The sequence below is a fragment of the Macrobrachium nipponense genome, chromosome 13, assembly GCF_015104395.2.
Source record: "Macrobrachium nipponense isolate FS-2020 chromosome 13, ASM1510439v2, whole genome shotgun sequence".
Lineage (NCBI taxonomy): Eukaryota > Metazoa > Arthropoda > Malacostraca > Decapoda > Palaemonidae > Macrobrachium > Macrobrachium nipponense.
This window is the reverse complement of record NC_087206.1, coordinates 86,527,127-86,546,365: the sequence shown is the minus strand read 5'-3', so window position 1 is coordinate 86,546,365 and position 19,239 is coordinate 86,527,127. Positions and strand designations below refer to the sequence as shown.

At 37.5% G+C, this 19,239-nt stretch overlaps 1 protein-coding gene and 1 long non-coding RNA gene across 13 annotated transcripts in view; one reads left to right on the top strand and one right to left on the bottom strand.

The window, feature by feature from the left end:
* Positions 1 to 3,222: 3,222 nt before the first annotated feature.
* Positions 3,223 to 19,239, bottom strand: part of LOC135225167 (mucolipin-3-like) — a 150,484-nt gene continuing 134,467 nt past the window's right edge. For 10 of the 12 annotated variants that reach the window (XM_064264416.1, XM_064264413.1, XM_064264414.1 and 7 more), the window contains one exon: positions 11,844 to 11,982. In XM_064264416.1, coding sequence (XP_064120486.1) covers positions 11,922 to 11,982 — 61 coding nt within the window. In that variant the 3' untranslated portion in view covers positions 11,844 to 11,921. Of the gene's footprint in view, positions 9,563 to 11,843; positions 11,983 to 19,239 lie in introns of those variants that run through there. The other 2 variants (XM_064264410.1, XM_064264409.1) reach the window with 2 other exon arrangements.
* The window catches only part of LOC135225169 (uncharacterized), a 134,464-nt gene continuing 127,141 nt past the window's right edge, over positions 11,917 to 19,239 (top strand). Inside the window, exon 1 of the long non-coding RNA XR_010316922.1 lies at positions 11,917 to 12,234. This is a non-coding gene — a long non-coding RNA (uncharacterized LOC135225169). The remainder of the gene's footprint in view (positions 12,235 to 19,239) is intronic.

Below are 19,239 nucleotides of genomic sequence, written 5' to 3'. Positions count from 1 at the left end.
CTTCAAAGGAGGTTCGAAGCAATTGAACCAAAACCTGGTAATCTGAAGATACTGTTGATGATTGTTCTTCAGTTAATTCCTCCGACAAGTTTCCTTCTTGAGATTCATTACTATCCTCCGAATCTCGGCGAATGTCTGAAGAAACATTACGTCGTGCGTCCAGCTGCGCGCCCTGCCTGGCGTCAAGCCGAGCGTCACGCTTGGCATCCAGCCAAGCGCCCCGCCCGGCGTCGAGCCGAGCGCCCAGCCGAGCGTCAAGTCTCGCTGCCGCCTTAACGTCGTGCTCTGCAGACCTTCGTGCACGAAATCTTGAAGGAGAGGTAACAGGAGAAAGAGCGAGGCGATGAGAAGGAGAAGGAGACTGCCTGGATCTCTTGACTGGCAGCTTATCATCCTTCCTCCTGTGACGTGACTTTTCCTCTTCCTCTGCAACCAATAAGGCAATTTGATGTTGCAAATTCTCAATCTTCTTCGATTTAGGGCTGATCCTGTGAGAAGACGAGGGGCGAGGGGAAGCCCTCCTCCTTCTCACATGGACCGCCACAGGTATATCCTTAGCGCAACCAGGGCGCTCAAAAGCATTGTCGTCAAAAGACATCCTCTCCAGCGACGATCGCAACACAGAAGAAGAGAAAGGACGTGAAGCGTCCTTCTCCCTAAGACCAAAGGTGACGGCCGCCTGTGCGACATCTTGCACCTTTGCTCTCTTTTGCGGTGGAGAGTCTTCGAATTGTTCTGGAGACGACCGCAAAACAGAAGGGGCTAACGGAAGTGCAGCGTCCTCCTCTGAGGAATCAAAGGCGGCGGCCGCCTGTGCGACATCTAGCGTCTTTGTCCTCTTCAAAGGGCGCGATCGCTTCCGAAAGCTCCAACCGCTGCGCGGGGAGGACGTTTCTGATGACGAAAAACACTCTTTCAAGATCCGTTTACGAACTTTGGAAGCCTGGGAAGCGCCCCCAGGTCTTGCCGAAGGAACATCAGATCGGTTGTCCGACCCCCCTTCCGCAACACTCGGAGCACTATCACTACACACCACTGCACTATTAACACCTTCTAATGCTTGCACTTTTGATTCCAGGCTACGCAAAGATTCAAGAATCATCGATAGGGTATTACCCTCCACAGACACTAATGTAGGGCCCGAAGGCATCACAGGTTTAGGAGGGATAAATTCCACTGGATGTGTAACTGGCGTTACACTCCTCCTTACCCTATCTCTTTCTATTTTACACACATATGATTCATACGCCTTCCACGCAGAATCAGACATACTCTCACATTTATTGCAGCGATCATCAAACATACAAACATGTTTCCGACAATTCGCGCACACTGTATGAGGGTCTACCGAAGATTTCGGTAGCCTCACCTTGCATTCTTCCACACAACATACTCTGGCGCTAGTCGAACTAGATCCAGACATCTCAAGTTTAAGGAAAAATCAAGCCAAATTCAAAACCAATCCACAATTAGCGTATGCCTAACCACCGATCCAAATCAAATAACCAAAAATTAATCGGGATACTCAAGTGACCAAAAGAGTTCCAAAATCCAATGACGGAGGTGCAGAAAACACTTGTTGGCTGCACCGGCGACAGAAAATATCTGACAGAAAATGGGAATGGTTCCTGACGCCCGCCTCCCAGCGGCGGGAATGGGTACTACCACCTGGCCGACCACTGCGTGTGCCGGGAGTTTTGAAATTCTGTCGGACTTCGGAGAATACAGCTATATATATATCTGGCAGGTAAGGTTCATGAGCAAACATATATATTTACACTTTTTTTTTTCCCCCCCCGAGATTTCAAAACCACGAATTTCCCATATGTTATAATAGAAAATGGATCTTATTTCTCCTAATAGAAAACGGTCAACATAAATACAAAATCACCAACTATAATAGAAAAATATATTTACGTGAGTATCATGCATTACAGTAGTGTTTAGAGTTACCCAGGATTAACAGAGAAAAGGGGTAGTCCATCCTGGCGATACTGTGCATCTTTGTGACGTTGGCTCTATGAGCAAGAGCCCGTCCTGGCATAAGGCCAGTTTAAAAAAAAAAAAAAAAAAAAAACTAGTAAATGTTTGTAGAACCACACTCTTTCAGTCTTGAGCGAGAGAGGTCCCAATTAATCTCAAGGTAATGTTGAATTTTAGGATATGAATAACCCTCTACATATGTCTTTTTATTGCCATTTGGCTAATGTACAAGCCGCGGTCGGGTCGAGAATAAAAGGACTGACCAGGTGAACAGCACCTAATCCTTGTTGATAGAACTTCCTTGTTCTTCGCTCTGGCAAGATTAAATACAGACTGGTGGCAACCTCTACAAAAATTAGCCAGACAACCTAATGAGCGGCTGTCCTTATTTTGGCCAAAGGCCGACTAACCCTTTATGTACTTATTAATCCTGAGTTGACATTCTGGCCATTGAGATCTACAAAATAATTTACTTGTAACAGTCACTTCGGATGGTTATCTTATAATTTTTCAGCACCATTTATTGAGAAAGTTCACTGTGATTAGGAACCGACTAAAAATAACCATGCTTTGCTTTAGTGATTCACACCACTTTTTCCGTTTGCCATCTTTCAGTATTTTGGCATCAAAATTTCACATGATATGTGAATATTCCATAGATTCTTTGATTCTTTGTCTAAATAATTTCTCTTTTTCAATCTTAATTTACCGAAGCTTTTCCTGACTAACTTTTTCTCTGTAAATTTGATAATACAATGCATCAAATAACAGTTTGCAAAACATCAAATCACATGATTAACAAACATATTATGAAAACTTCAGTACTTTACAATCGGTCAATTTAATATGGACAAAATTTCAAATTTTTTTTATTACTACTTGATTTATAATTAAGTTTGATGAAGATCTTCAAGTTATTTTTTCTTCAGTACTAAGAGCAAAAATTGGCCATTCCCCAAACTGTGGTTATTAAGCAATGGGACCAACGGCTTTACGTGACTTCCGAACCATGTCAAGAGTGAACTTCTATCACCAGAAATACACATCTCTCACACCTCAATGGAATGCCCGAGAATCGAACTCGCGACCACCGAGGTGGTACGCCAACATTATACCGACCACACCATTAAGGCGCTCCTACTAAGAGTGGTTTGTACTCCATAGAGAAAATAATTTTTTCAGTGCACCGCATACCAGGATTTCTGGATACAAATAGGAATTCAGTAAATAAAAGATTGGTTCAGCTTTCAGTCTTTGTATAAAATAATTATCCTTCATCAGCATCATAACAATGTAGTTTGCAACATTTTATACACAAAGTATCAAATACCTTAAGAGTAATATTTTATCATTAACTTTCATCAACCTTATGTAGATCTTCGCAAGTAACACCTCAACTTAATAGACCCCAACTTAACAGACTTTTGTACTTATCTGCTACATTATTACTTTTTGCTTGAGTACCAATTTTGAGGTCATACATGTTTAAAATGATCTCCCAAATTCAATGTTAAGTGTAAAGTACAGTTAGTGTACATTAATAGCTATGTGAAATTGCTGTTAGCTCTAAGGTTCTGTAAAATTTTCAAGTGCACACTATAATATAGGATCTTTGTTAATTAATGGACTTTGCTAAAGAAGACAAGACCCCTGAAGTCTGTTAAGTTGACATGCTACCTAACAACACAGATACATAATTCATGAAATGGTCTTAATATAATCACAATCTTGAGACTTAGCTCCTTGAATCAGAATGTGATATATAACTACCATTTTTAAAGCTTTCGTGATCTATATCAATGAAAATAAAAAGGAGGTAATTCTATAGCTACAAAAAACCCTGTTATATATTCAATACTGAATATGAAAATATTGAGGGGTAGCAAACATTCAGAATGAACATTAAAATCTTCATACACAATAGAAAAGTCAAGATAAGATTTTACTCAATGTAAGACCTTAAGAAATCCTCACGTAAATGAAACTGCTTTTTATTTAGCAAATGCTCAACATTCAGCCCACTTAGTATACATCATAATGGAAGCTTTATCTGCATTTCTATAAGCTAAATCATTAAATAACTAACAGAATGAGGTCAGACTTCATTCAAAAGTTTACCATACTTAAAGTGAATGTTTTGAATTTGCCACTCAAAATTTTACAAGGACATTATTTCATATTCATTACAGTGGTTTTGCTTATCCTGACCCCAATATAGTACGATAGCAATATCAGCAACAAAAATAGTTATTTTTCCAAAAACATTAACACTTACTTTAGTGGTTTTTGGTTATACCAATATGGTGACAAACCAAAAGGTCATGAAATCACAAATGAGGTGTAAAATAAGTTAAGGTTAACATAGGGACAAGTAGGAATTATGTTAACTTTCTGACAAGCAAGTTGTTACATGAGTGCATTTTACGAGATAATCCTGCTGACATTATGCTGGCATATTTTGTAAACTCTAGCGATTGCAATAGCCAACATCCTAAAAATAATATGCCTTATATTGTGTTTTAGGCATAGATGAAAATGACTAATGAAAATCAGGAAACGATCTGAAATTCTAAAACTATTATTATCCAAAATGAAATGGGATTTAATGTTACTGTATATTTCATGTAAGGTTAAAAGAACGATTATTTAAAATCTCAAGGAGGGTAAAACGTAATTCACACAATACCTGAGGTACCTCGTCATCTCTTGCCAGTAAAAATAATGAAGTGTAATCTTGTACCGGAGAAGACTAGGAAAAATTAATGGCTCCACGAGATTTGTTGGCAAAAGCAAATTTTTAATTTTTCAGATAAACTTCACCATTACATATCAGTAACTGTTTCAAATAAATTTATCACATGTGTACAGAATAACTGTAGCATCAGAAGACTTTTACTGAAATTCATGACTTCAAAATTATCCCAACCTTATCATTCTAATTTGTATTTACTCACACTGCAGGATACAGTACTTGAAATTAAATATGGCCCTTTCATAAACTATTCTTGAAATTTCCAAAACTTTTTACACTTACTGTTTAGTAAATGTACATTTAGGAATACAGTTATTCCTTTAAATGTTTATGAAAAAAATCATCTATCAAGAAAAAATTAATTAAAATATGCAATATGTTCTTATATATATTTCTTTAAAAAATATTTTTTCATTTCAAGAAAAAATCTTGGTTTTATAACATACTGAACTGCAGTATGCTAAAAGCTGATAGTTAGGTAATTAACAAGTCATGTTTTATTTACAAACAAATTTCAATTAAATACTGGCTTGTACACCTCAAAACCAACAATAGCCTTGTTCTTGGGTAGATAACTTTTTGCCTCAAAGTAAATATAAAATCTCCATTTCCATCTCTTGATTCATCGAGTTCCTCTCCCAAAGTAATAATTTTAAAACTAAATGGAATGACACTTTTACAGAGCAAAACTTTATTGATGTTAATTATGCTTTTGAACTTGAACTAAATGTACAAACTTTCTCGAGTTACCTATAAAATCACTGAAGTCTTGTTTCCATCATGAGGAAATTGAACCCTTTCTCATATACTGATTACAAACATATTGCCTGACAAAAGCTGAGGAGTGGGAAGGGCATTTTTATGAATATGAAGTCTTTATAATCAATAATTTTTTTTTAACAGATTGATACAAATACTATAATATTCAGGCCTATGCATCATACACTTTCAGAATTACACACACTTTATAATATGCTTTCATTAAAAGGAGGTAAATGTAGTGTTTCAGTAATACATAATAGAAAACAAGATAGAAAACTCAAGATAATTAACCACTAAAAACTTACGATAGCCCAGCTATGAAACCTGCACTTGTATCTTCCAATCATAACTAATCATGTCCTGCAGTAATGTATTTACAGAGAATATATAATCTAAGCATTAATTTATGTCTTTTACTTTGAACTCAATTTTCTTCACACAAATAATATTAGCAATCCTTATTACTGCAAGAATCTTGTGTAGAATCTGATACTGTTAATATCACAGAAGCATTCTGGAATGTCTTAAATGACAAGAAATCTATTGGGTCTTCACAGTCAGTTCTCTTAATAACAATCATTGATGAACTTGAACTTCCATTAATATGAGAATTAAAAAGGCTTAAAAATAAATAACATTAATGATTCTACTATAAAACTCAAGATAATTATACAGTAATATCAAAATACGAGAGAATATGAATAAAATTAATGATGATGAACGTAAGAGGAGTTGTAACAGAGAAGCAATTTTAGTAGCAATAGCAGTACATAATAATGATGATTATTTTGGTAATACATCATTATCTGGCCTCCGATAAATAAAGCTATGTAAATTTCTTTTTCATTTTTGGCAACACTATACAAAGTCAATTACTTCCTATTTTCTTAACACGGCACATCTGTCATCATCCCAAATAGATTCAATTTTAAGTTTGAAGTCTAAGGAGTTAGTTGCAATGTACAATACAATCTTCCACAGTTCATTTTCATTTGTCCCCAACAGCATAACTGCCAATATGGCAAAATTATTTCCATCATTTACCTCAAAAGCAGTTTTTCTCTCAGACAGTAAATATTCTGTGCAATGCTAATTTTCATTTACATCAACCATCAGATTTTGCTGACTAATTCCCCAGATGTTTGGGTGCATAAACCATAGGACACAAGAGCTTCATAAATCAATTTCTCTTTTTTTACCTAGTAAAACACCTAGAAAATATGGTATTAGGAAGTTGTTACGGTATTAACAAAATATAAGCTCAGTGTAAAAGACTCAACTGTAGCTTGACTTTGTACAACATAACACATTCATCATTTCAGTTTGATAACCCAAAATTATTCAACATAATTTTTTCTTTTTTCACTGCCATGATGTAGGAAAAAAAACAATGTTAGTAATTATTTTGTTTCTATGAACAGAGATTGTTTGGTTTTCTAAACATGAAATAACTTTTCCAATTGAAACAATATCTAATCTAATATATTTCTAGTGTCAAGGATTATACTTGTTTTAAAGTTTCTGGAAATCACTAAACTAGGCAAGTTTGCCTGAGCCAAAGAAAGGCTAATTTCAGTAATGCTTAGCAAAGTGACACCAATTCCAAAATGTGTACTACCTTTGAGTACAGACTTGTTCATGCAAATATATAAATTCTCCTCTTCCTGCCTGCAGGAGGCTGGACAGCATGGATCTTAAACTAGAAGACATGTAAATACACTTCATGTATTAATGCTAACAAGTTTACCCACACGTAAGAGTTTACTATGCTACACACAGGTCAAATTGTTTAGGGGGATTTTTGGTATTTAAATCAGGTTGTACATTTTTTCAGTTTTGTGTCCTACATCATTGTTTTGAACTGGAGTGGTAAACTGGATGCTGACTGTATCTTTAATAACAATTTACTCAATTGAGTGAAATCATTATTTCCATATATACATAAATGTCTTAGCACTTGTTGTCACATTTAATAAATCAAGGATTGGAATTTTTAAAAGCAAACAGAATCATTTTTTAAAAATGGAATCATTCTTCAGTTATCAGTCTATTATTATCAGATTATTATTATTATTTGAAAATAGTTTCCCAAAATCACTCACATTTTTTATTCTTATTATAACCAACCAAAGGGTAGATTTTTAAAACATGAAAACTATACCAAGTATAAGTTTGAAAATAAGTTGGACTACAAAGGGAGATGAAACTTAAGGAAATAAATGTCAAGTATAAGGTAGAAAGCAAAGCATACGGAGTAGAAAGAATCAGTGCAAAGAGCCTTTAGAATACTCTACCATGCAAAACACACTGGGAAACATATTGATTAAATTTAAATTCAACAGTTTGCTAACTGCTTGTTATCCCAGTTCAATTCTTGGTTATATTCAATGCCTAAAGGAAGCCTATTCCCAGTTATAATGACAAAAACAAAGTGCACAACAGCATGCTCACTGAAACCATTCGGGAAAATTTTGGCAATGATTCAAAGTATATTTTCTCAAAAGGCAACTTCTTCACTATATGGAGCAGTTAAAGAACTGAAGAAATTAAGTAATTAGAGAAGGGAAAGTACATAAAACTTCTCTCTCAGACTTAACTTGCTTGAGAGACTATTAAAAATCATACCTACAATGCATTCTTTGTGATATGTGAATATACAGGCCATATTTTAAGGGAATTTATATCAAAATTTTATCAGGACCCCCTACACAGGTACATAAACCATTTCAAATCTTTTGAGTCCTGAAGTACAAATTGCTGAAGGTTAAATTAAATGTAAGACAAAAAAACATTTATGCAATGCACATATTTCTCAGATAAAATGTGCCTGCACCAGAAATCAGGCAAGATCATTTAAAATTCTAGGTTATTTGTCTCTTGATTTTAAATTCAGTTTTCAAACATCATCTACCCACTAAAGCAACAACTATGTCATTCCAAAACATTTTACTTTTATGAAAACAAAATACCCACTACCCAATCTCAAGTTTTCTAGGTGTACACAAAGGACTTCATTCTGAACATCTAATAACTCTAAAGTACATTAATGATGCATTAGCAATTATACTGGGAAAGAATTCATATATACGTAAATAATAAATCCGAAAAATCTTTTCAAAGTGAAATGATAGGACTTCATTACCTGATCATAAATGACTACTTTGCTAGTCAAATTCTAATGAACAAAAATTATGCTAGAACCTATGGAGGAAAATTTAAGGTACTGTAAATATAAATTAAAAACAAATCACAGAATAAACAAAAATATATGAAAGACTTGAAATTACATGAAAGCTTAGAATTAAACTTTAAATAAATCCAAACTATATCCACAACTTTACAGGAATCTGACAAAAACTAAATGAACAAATGCTTTTCATTACATAACCTCCACATGTGGAAGTCTTTCAATTTCTAAATAAAATCTAGCATACAAATACCTCTAGCCTTTTCCTCTTCTTTTATCATTCAATTTATTTAAGAGACCTCGGGTATATACCAGTTTCAATCATAAGGCCCTGAAGACAAAACCATCCATGGAGTGTAATGCTTTATAAATGTATAACTTTTGTCAAGAGGTATGTCTATCTTGTTGAAAATGTAGCCAAAAATGTCAAAATTGTCATTTACTACGATATATATATGTAATTATTTCAGGTGGAAGAATCATAGGTCCTCACAGCACCCACCACACCAAATAAGGCATATAGCTACAAATTTATACTTTTTCTGGACTACTTACAGCAACCTGGCATGAACAGTCCCCTTCTACACACCTATCAAAAATTCTCGCGCACTCTTCTGAGCGTTTATTTCTTGATTTACATACAAACATCACAGAGTTTTTACCAGTTACAAAATATACAATCCAGGTAAGTTACAATATACAAATAACTTACATAGTTGCAAAAAAGAACTTCAGAGTGAGAAAATTTCTTGATGGCATTTTCTGACTAAGGAGCCTGCACTTCTCATGACAGGTGTAATGGAATACTGAATATGTAAAACTGGATAAGTCTGCCTTACATTTACATGATGCGTTCATATTCACCATTACTCTGTCTGCTGTAAAGAAACAATTGAATGCAATTACCAAAATATTAAGGTCATATTGCAGTATAATTCTTTATATCTATATATACATATGGTATAAATAATTAGAAAGAATAGAATAGTGAATCTTGCAAGAAGTACCTTAATCACATTTATTAAAAAAAAATATTGATATCAAGCAGGTTACAAAAAAACTGAAGCAACCACAGATTATATATGCATATATATATATATATATATATATATATATATATATATATATATATATATATATATATATGTATATATATATAGTATATAGTATATAATATATATATATATATATATATAATATATATATATATATATATAATATGTATATATATATATCATATTATATATATATATATATATATATATATATATATGATATATATCTATATATATTATATATATATATATCTCTCTATATATATATATATCATATACTATATACATACTATATATATATATATATATCTCTATATTATATATATCTATATATATATATATATATATATATATATATATCTATAAATCTATATATAATATTATCTAAAAATATTAATCTATTACGGTTCGGTGAGTATATTATTCTAATATCCATTATATATAAGATATATATATATATATAATATAAATACACACACACACATATATATATATATATATATATATATATATATATATATATATATATATATATATATATGTGTGTGTGTGTGTGTGTGTGTGTAATTGCAAGTACGTATTTGTACAAAAGTGAGAGTTCACTTTAAATCTTCAACTTTAAATCTTCAACTTTTTGTACATAAACTAACTGATAATTTCCAGGGACAGTGCTTAAAATCTTTATTGGGTTTTTTAATATCTAAAATTTAGTATTCCCATACTCTTATGCACCTTTGCTTTTATGCAAATATAATCATTTACACAATGTCCTTGGCTATCAAAACACTTACTGTAAATATATTGGCTGTACATATATCCTGACAATAAATAGTAGTGCCTATGAGGGTGGTTGCTAATTGTATAATACTGGTAATAATTTGAAAATTGTATTGTATATAAAATATATATAACATATGTATTGCTTATGTTTGCACAATAAATACAAGCAGTCCCCGGTTAACAACAGGGGTTCCATACCCAGCCGAGTGCCAATAACCAATAACTATTGTTCACTGGAATACCACAACAATTATGGTAATAAATGGTGTTTATGACACCAAAAGCACCGATCAGCGCCAATAAACCACTTATCAATGTTGATATACTGCTTACCCGCACCAATAAACCACTTACCAATGGCAATAAACGACATACCAGCGCCAGAAATCTGGTTAACAATGTAGGTAGCCAAGCATCGTAAAACCAAGATGCTGTTAACCAATGCTGCCAATAAGCAACGAATGCCGTACTTTGACATTACAGATACAGCCGGTGCTCAAGGACTGCAGCTTGCTATATACACAGCAGAAATTAAGTGAACAATATGATGCATGGGGCAAGATCTGTATATAATCATGCAGCCCTTTCACATTCAAGTATTTGTCCATCATTACTCCAATTATTTTTATGTACCTCTAACCATAAATTTTCTAAAAGAAAACTTAAAAGCTTCATAAATGTATAAAGTATTGAAGGTCATGCACAAGTAGAACTATAGCCTGAACTACTAACTGGTTCCAAGGCCAGGTCTACATGCATCTGATATACTTGTATGTTTTTGCTCTTAATGTAATAAATCTACGTCTTTGTGTAATAAATGTACTTACTTTACCTCCTGAATTTTCTCTGATTACTCCTTATAATTATATAATTATATATATAGTATATACATACATACGTATATATTTACAGGCAGTCCCCAGTCATCAAGGGGGTTTCCGTTCCGACGGCCCGATGATAAGCGAAAATCACTGATAACTGAAAATCAGCAATTTATGGCGCCAATAATTGGATTTTGGTACCGATAACCGGTTAATGGTGCATCTGTTAGGTCTGTATTACATCATATCATCGGCAAGCGATGATAACTGGAAATCAGTGATTTTCGACACGAGACAAGCGCCATAAAACTGGATTACTGATAACAAGAGTCCACCGATAACCAGGGACTACCTGTGTATATATATTATATATATGACTGTTGAAAGGTCTTGAGCTCTTGATGTAACAAGTGGTATGTGTGCAGTGTGTGTCCAGTGGTTGACAGCAAGATGTCTTTGAGGGTGTTGGTTGACCATTTAAACGCTGTCCAGTATTCTGAGTTCTGGATTTTGTAGTGTAGCTGTACGATGAGAAACTGCTGCTGTATTTACTCGAGAAATCTCTTCCCATCGTTCGTTTTTTAGGAAACTTGTTCATTACTATGTGAAAGAAGTGCATCAGACACTGTGCGTTGCAGGCCACTACATCAAACAAAAGAAAGCATTGGTCAAGTTAATTTCCTGCATTTTCTGGGAATCCTGCAAGTTTTTAATTATGTCCGTTTTATTAACAATATATAATGATATTAACATATCATTAAGGAAAAAAAAAATCAGTATTCAAACATCTAATAAAGATTTTATGGAGATTTGGAAGAATTTGAAAGAACATTTATGATCTTCAGCAAAGACTGATGGTACTTCTGAGGTCATCTACTGATGCAGAAGAAAGTGGTAAGGAGGAAATGGTGAAGGAAGCAAGAAAGCGTTACTTTTACCCAAAAATATATACACATTCATAAGTATACTCTGTATAGTAGTGGATATGATAGTATTAGTTACTTAGTAAATGTTTATAAATATAATTTGATTAATTTCATGTACATATCACATGCATTATAGCTTTTTTATCTATGTAAATAAATTTTTTCAATCTTTCATTTATGCAATAATTTTATATTAACATTGATAGTACTCTGTATTACCCTGTGGGTATTAAAAGGAACACAATGATGGATAGTGCAAGAAACTTGTATGCATACTACATGCACCTCCTGTGCTATGCTATACGTCATTGACTTTACATTAATTTTTGCTTACTTTTTGAACTTCTATTAATTTCTGTAAAGTACTCACAAGCCAAATATGATGTATGAACTAAATGGTCAAAGGTGTACAGACATTATTAATGGATGAACGTAAGTTTTTATTTCATAGAAAACATGTTGAAGTTCCTAATTTACTTCATTCAAATTATGATCTATCCCTTCTTTAAATATCAATATCTAAGTATAGTTAATTCTCACTTATCATACTGACTACTGAAACGTAGGTATCAAGAAGTATAATGTACCTTCATCATATATATACAGTAATGATTATGATAGCTAAGGTGTAAAAAATAAACATTAATATTTACACATGCACAAACCTACATAAGAGAGCAGGATTACCAGGACTGAGATATCAGAAAACTTAATTAAAGAACCTATTACTGAAATTGTACTTACAATTCATACAAGACTTCTTACATCCAAATTTATTTGTCATGTTCTTAATCCACCGTGTCGGAAATTTATCACCGACTTAACAAAAAGTTGAAAAAAAAGATAAAATCTTCAACCACATACAAATTGTTGTATTAAATATAAAAAATTGCAAACATATGACTTCATACTTCAAACCAAGTGGTGTCTCAGATTAAAAAGCAGGCAGTCCTGTACAGTATTTCAAAATGAAATTTCTTTTGTCATAAACTCATTATATATATGTACATAGTTTTATGACCAATACAGTGGACCCCCCGTATTCGCGGACTCACACATTCGCGGATTTCTCTTGGGAACGTTTCCCTGCATTATTCGCGGAAAATTCGCACATTCGCAGTATTTGTCTATGAGAAATATCCACAATTTCCTGGTTTTTGTTATCAATTTCATCATAAAATGCACTTTTTGTGATAAAACTATTAAAAAAACCAAGTATGAAAATTTGTTGTGGTTTTTCTTAAGTTTTAACTAACAAAATAGGCTGTTTTTAGCATTTTTATAGGGGTTCCAAACATTCGCGGATTCTAACTATTCACTGGGGGGTCTGGTACGCATCCCCTGCGAATACGGGGGGACCACTGTATATATTTAGGATCCTACCTTATAAGGGCCATTATTATTATTCTAAGTAATCTATGAAAACTGATTTATAGTAAATATAGATCTATTTATCAATGACATTAGGTTATCTACATACCTATAGATATTTCTATAACTAATTCTGCCTTCTATAGGATTAATATGCATTTCTGCCTTTTATAGGATTACCTAATATGTATAAGGGTACTCATAAAAATGTAAAAATAAATTGCAATGTCACGGCTATAACAAGCAACCCTAGAGATAATTATTTCTTGTTTATAAACTCTACTGTAAAACTTAAACATATTTATAGTTAATACAAAAACTATTAAATTAGAGTCAATATTTTAATAATATAGGCAACAATGGAGCTAATAAGATCATCGTATGGTAACGTAGTATTTAATGCTATAATCAAAATATACCATACAATTACCAGGTCCTTAAAGATTAACCCTTAAACGCCAAGCCGGTATTTCCAAAAGTGTCTCCCGTATGCCGGCGGCATTCGCGAGCGAGCGCCAAAGGGGAAAAAAAAGTTTATTTTTTTTAAATCACAGCACGCTTAATTTTCAAGATTAAGAGTTCATTTTTGGTTCATTTTTTTGTAATTGCCTGAAGTTTAGTATGCAACCATCAGAAATGAAAAAAAATATCATTATCATATATAAATATTGGAATATATGACAGCGCGAAAATTTTTGTTATATATAATTGTATACAAATCGTGCTGTGAGCAAAACGGTTAAAGCTAATGAGTTCATTATTTTTTCGTTGTATTGTACACTAAATTGCAATGATTTTGGTATATAAGAAATTGTAAAATGATCAAAGCAACACAGAGAAAATATTATCACAATATGATGCACGAATTCGTAACGCGCAGACGTAAAAAAAAACTTGTTTTCAAAAATTCACCATAAATCAAAATATTGTCCAAGAGACTTCCCGTTTGTTGCAAAATGAAGGTAATTGATTGAATATTACTAGACTGTAAGTGTTGTAGCTTACAGTTGTAGTTTTCGACCATTTCGGTCGAGTTAAAGTTGACCAAAGGTAGAATTTTTTTTATTTATCATTATTTATATGAAAATATTTCAAAACTGATAAAAGCTACAACCATGAGTTATTTTTATTCGTATTCTACATGAAATTGCACACATTTTCATATATAAAATTTTATGTAACAGCTAATTTAAAATGGTGCAAACATTATGACAATCGGACGAAAAAATTTATGATTTTTTCGGAGAGTTACTGCGCGGATGTAAGGAAAAAGTTTTTTTCATAAATTCACCATAAATCGAAATATTGTGCTAGAGACTTCAAATTTGTTGCAAAATAAAGGTAAATGATTGAATATTACTAGAATGTAATAGTTTTAGCTTACAATTGCGTTTTTTGACCATCTTGGTCGAGTTAAAGTTGACCAAAGGTTGAAATTTTGGCACTTATCGTTATTTACATGAAAATATTTCAAAACTGATAAAAGCTACAACCATGGGTTATTTTGCTGTATTCTACATGAAATTGCGCACATTTTCATATATAAAACTTTATGTAACGGCTAATTTAAAATGGTGCAAACATTACAACAATCGGATGAAAAAATTTCTGATTTTTTTCGGAAGAGTTACCACGCGGACGTAAGGAAAATGTTTTTTTCATAAATTCACCATAAAATGACAATTTGTCGAAAATTGCATTTTTCCTAACTATACAAACCTGAGGTCCTTTAACAATAGGAAGTAGCTAGCGGCAGCTGGAACAGTCGTAAGCTTCGAACAAGGGGAGAACGGTAGTTAACTGCTTGTCCGATCGTCGCGCGGCAAATCACTTTTGCTTTTGGCCCATGCAAAATACGCAGAGTGAGGGGTGGCATGAGGAGGGACTATATGTAAAGGACCTCAGGTTTGTATAGTTAGGAAAAATGCAATTTTCGACAAAATGTCATTTGTTCCGATACGTAATACAAACCATCGGTCCTTTAACAATAGGAAGACTCACTTCTTGGTGGGAGGAATCTGAGTCTTTTGATGAACAGACTGGTGTTCGTCCATCCCTGGAATGCCTCCCTGGTCGTAAGAGCGAGGGAGGGATCCAAGCTTCTGTCTGATTGATCGGGGTGTGCACTGCAAGATCAATGGTCAGACCTCTGGGCCGAGTACTAAGAGAGAGGCAAGCGTATCTCTTCGTACCAGCATTGTAAGAACTTGTTCCTGTACAGGAGCAAATATAAAGTCATAGGTTTGTCTCATGTAAGCATCCACTTCCCCCCCTTGTAGGAGGAAGTGGTGGATATACGCTCCTATCCCTAATGAAAGGGATAGGATGGAGCTCGGTCGAGTAGCTTACCTGCATCAGACTCCTTCCAGCATGGTGACGACCGTGTCCCTCTGCCCACAGGTAGAGGTAGAGAAAGATGGTGAAGAGAAGCCAGTCACACTCATTCGCACATTCATTCTCCCAGTCATACCAGGAATCGATGCTGTTCTGCCTGCTCGGGTGCTGGGTAAGCTTACACAACGTGTTGAGCAGCCACCACAGGTCCCAAGGAAAAAGTATCCAAGGACTTGTGGGCAATATCCCGAAGGTAGAAGGACGTGAAGGTGGTCTGGTTGGTCCAGACACCTGCCTTCAGGACCTGCGCCACGGAGAAGTTCTTACGGAACGCTAAGGAGGGTCCAATACCTCTGACTTGGTGGGCTCTCGGTCGGAGCGTACGGATGTCGTCACTACCATCAGCCTCGTACGCTCTCCTGATCACCTCACGTAGCCAGAAAGAAAGCGTGTTCTTGGATACTTCTTTCTTGGTAACCCCAGTGCTAACGAAGAGGCGTCGACACTCAGGCCTGAGATGTCGAGTTCTCTTCAGATAGCGCCGTAGCGCCCTCACAGGACAAAGCAGCATCTCATCCGCATCATTATCGGTGAAGTCCAATAGGGAGGGGATTGTGAAAGACTCGAACCTGTCGTCAGGGATCGACGGATTCTGAGTCTTAGCTACGAAGTTCGGGACGAAATCGAGCGTCACAGATCCCCAGCCCCTGGTGTGTTTAACATCGAAAGACAGACCATGAAGTTCCCCTACTCTCTTCGCCGATGCCAGGGCCAGCAAGAAGAGGGTCTTGAGGGTCAGATCCCTGTCTGACGACTCTCGGAGTGGCTCGAAGGGTCTTCGAGTCAAACTCCTAAGGACGAGAGTCACATCCCACGCAGGGGGCCTGAGTTCCCTGGGTGGGCAAGACCTTTCGAAGCTCCTCATAAGCAAGGAAATCACGAACGAATTCGAGATATCCAGTCCACTCAGTTTTAGGACCAGGGCCAGGGCGGCTCTGTATCCCTTGACTGTGGGTACTGAGAGGAGCTTCTCTCGGCGAAGAAAAACGAGGAAATCCGCTACCTGCTGAAGAGTGGCTCTGAGAGGAGACAGACCCCATCTACGACACCAACCACAGAAGACGGCCCACTTCCCCTGGTACACAGCTGCAGAGGACTGTCGGACATGTCCAGCCATCTCTGTTGCTGCGCTACGAGAAAAGCCTCTCGTTCGCAAGAGATGGTGGATAACAGCCAGCCGTGAAGTTGAAGGGACTGGACTGCTTGGTGGTACCGTTCTACGTGTGGCTGGGCTAGAAGGTTGTGTCAATGGGGCAGCTCTCTCGTTGCTTCCGCAAGAAGAGCCAGCAGGTCCGGATACCAAACGGCCTGAGGTCATTTGGGAGCCACCAGGATCATCCTGAGATTCGGGGTGGTCAGCGCTCGGCTGATCACTTTCCGAATCAGACAGAAGGGAGGAAAGGCGTAAACGAAGAGGCTGTCCCAGGGGTGTTGGAGAGCGTCCTCTGCAGCTGCCCATGGGTCCGGCACAGCTGAAAAGAAAACCTGAAGTTTTCTGCTGTGCCGAGTAGCGAACAGGTCTACGACCGGTCGCCCCCACAGGTTGAAGAGCCTTTCCGCCACGTCTGGGTGTAGAGACCACTCGGTTCCTATCACCTGATCCCGACGGCTGAGCTTGTCCGCTACTACATTCCTCTTGCCTGGAATGTAGCGTGCTGACAGCTCTATCGAGTGAGCCGCGGCCCACTCGTGCACCTGCACGGTCAACTGGTGTAGCGGGAGAGACACTAGGCCCCCCTGCTTGTTGACATATGCCACTACTGTGGTGTTGTCGCACATCAACACCACCGAGTGTCCCACCAAGCGGTCCTGGAATTCTTGGAGAGCGTAAAACGCCGCCTTGAGTTCCAGGACATTGATGTGAAGGTGCTTGTCGTGATGGTCCCACACACCTGCAGCCAGCAACTCCTCCAGGTGTGCGCCCCATCCCTCGGTCGATGCGTCTGAGAACAGCAGCATCTCCGGGGGGGGGGGGGGGGGGGGGGGGGGGGGTGGTGTGGGGGGGGGGGGGGGGGGGGGGGGGGGGGGGGGGTGGGGGGGGGGGGGGGGGGGGGGGGGGGGGTGGGGGGGGGGGGGGGGGGGTGCAGATGGGCACTCCTCTTAAGAGGTTCCTGTCGTCGAGCCACCAGGCTAGGTCCTGCCTCACCTTCTCCGTGAGAGCCACGGGGAAGTAAGGTGGATCCTTTGCCTGAGACCAACTCTCCCTTAGCTTCCACTGGAGAGACCGCAGGTGAAGACGCCCGTGAGGGACTAACTTCTCGAGTGACGACAGGTGGCCGATCACGACTTGCCATTGCTGAGCTGCCTGTTCCTGCCGAGACAGGAACCAGCCGGCTGCCTCCCTGAATTCGCTGATCCGCAAGTCTGCGGGAAAGACTTGCCCTGCTACCGTGTCGATCAGCATACCCAGGTACTTCATCTTCTGCTTGGGTTCGAGATCGGACTTCTCGTAGTTTATCACAATCCCCAGATCGTGACAAAACTTGAGGAGCCGATCCCTGTCCTGCAGCAACTGCAAGCGGGAGCTTGCCAAGACCAGCCAATCGTCGAGATACCTCAGAAGACGTATCCCGTGCGAATGGGCCCAAGCAGACACCAGAGTGAACACTCGCGTGAACACCTGTGGGGCGGTTGACAGACCGAAGCAAAGTGCCCTGAATTGGTACACCGTCCCGTCAAAGATGAAGCAGAGGTACTTTCTGGAGGACTGATGGATGGGTATTTGAAAATACGCGTCCTTCAAGTCCACTGAAAGCATTAAATCGTTCCCCCTGATCGAGTCGAGCACTGATCGTGCCGACTCCATCGTGAACCGAGTCGTGCAAACGAAACGGTTCAGGGGAGAGAGGTCTATCACCGGACGCCAGCCCCCGTTGCCTTCTCCACCAAGAAAAGGCGGCTGTAAGAGCCCGGTGACTGATCCTCTACAATTTCTACAGCTCGTTTCGCCAGCATGGTCTTGATCTCCTGTCGAAGAGCGTTGTCCTTTGATGATCCCCGGACATAGGTTTGTAGATGGACCGGTTTGGAGATTAGGGGGGGCCGAGATTCGAAGGGTAGTAGATATCCCTCCCGAAGGACGTCTACTATCCAGGTCTCGGCACCGTAGCGCTGCCAAGTTGCCCAATGGCTCGCTAGGCACCCCACCACTTACGGCAGCAGGTGAGGGGGAACGCCGTCCCTAGCGTTTCCCACCTCGCTTTGACTT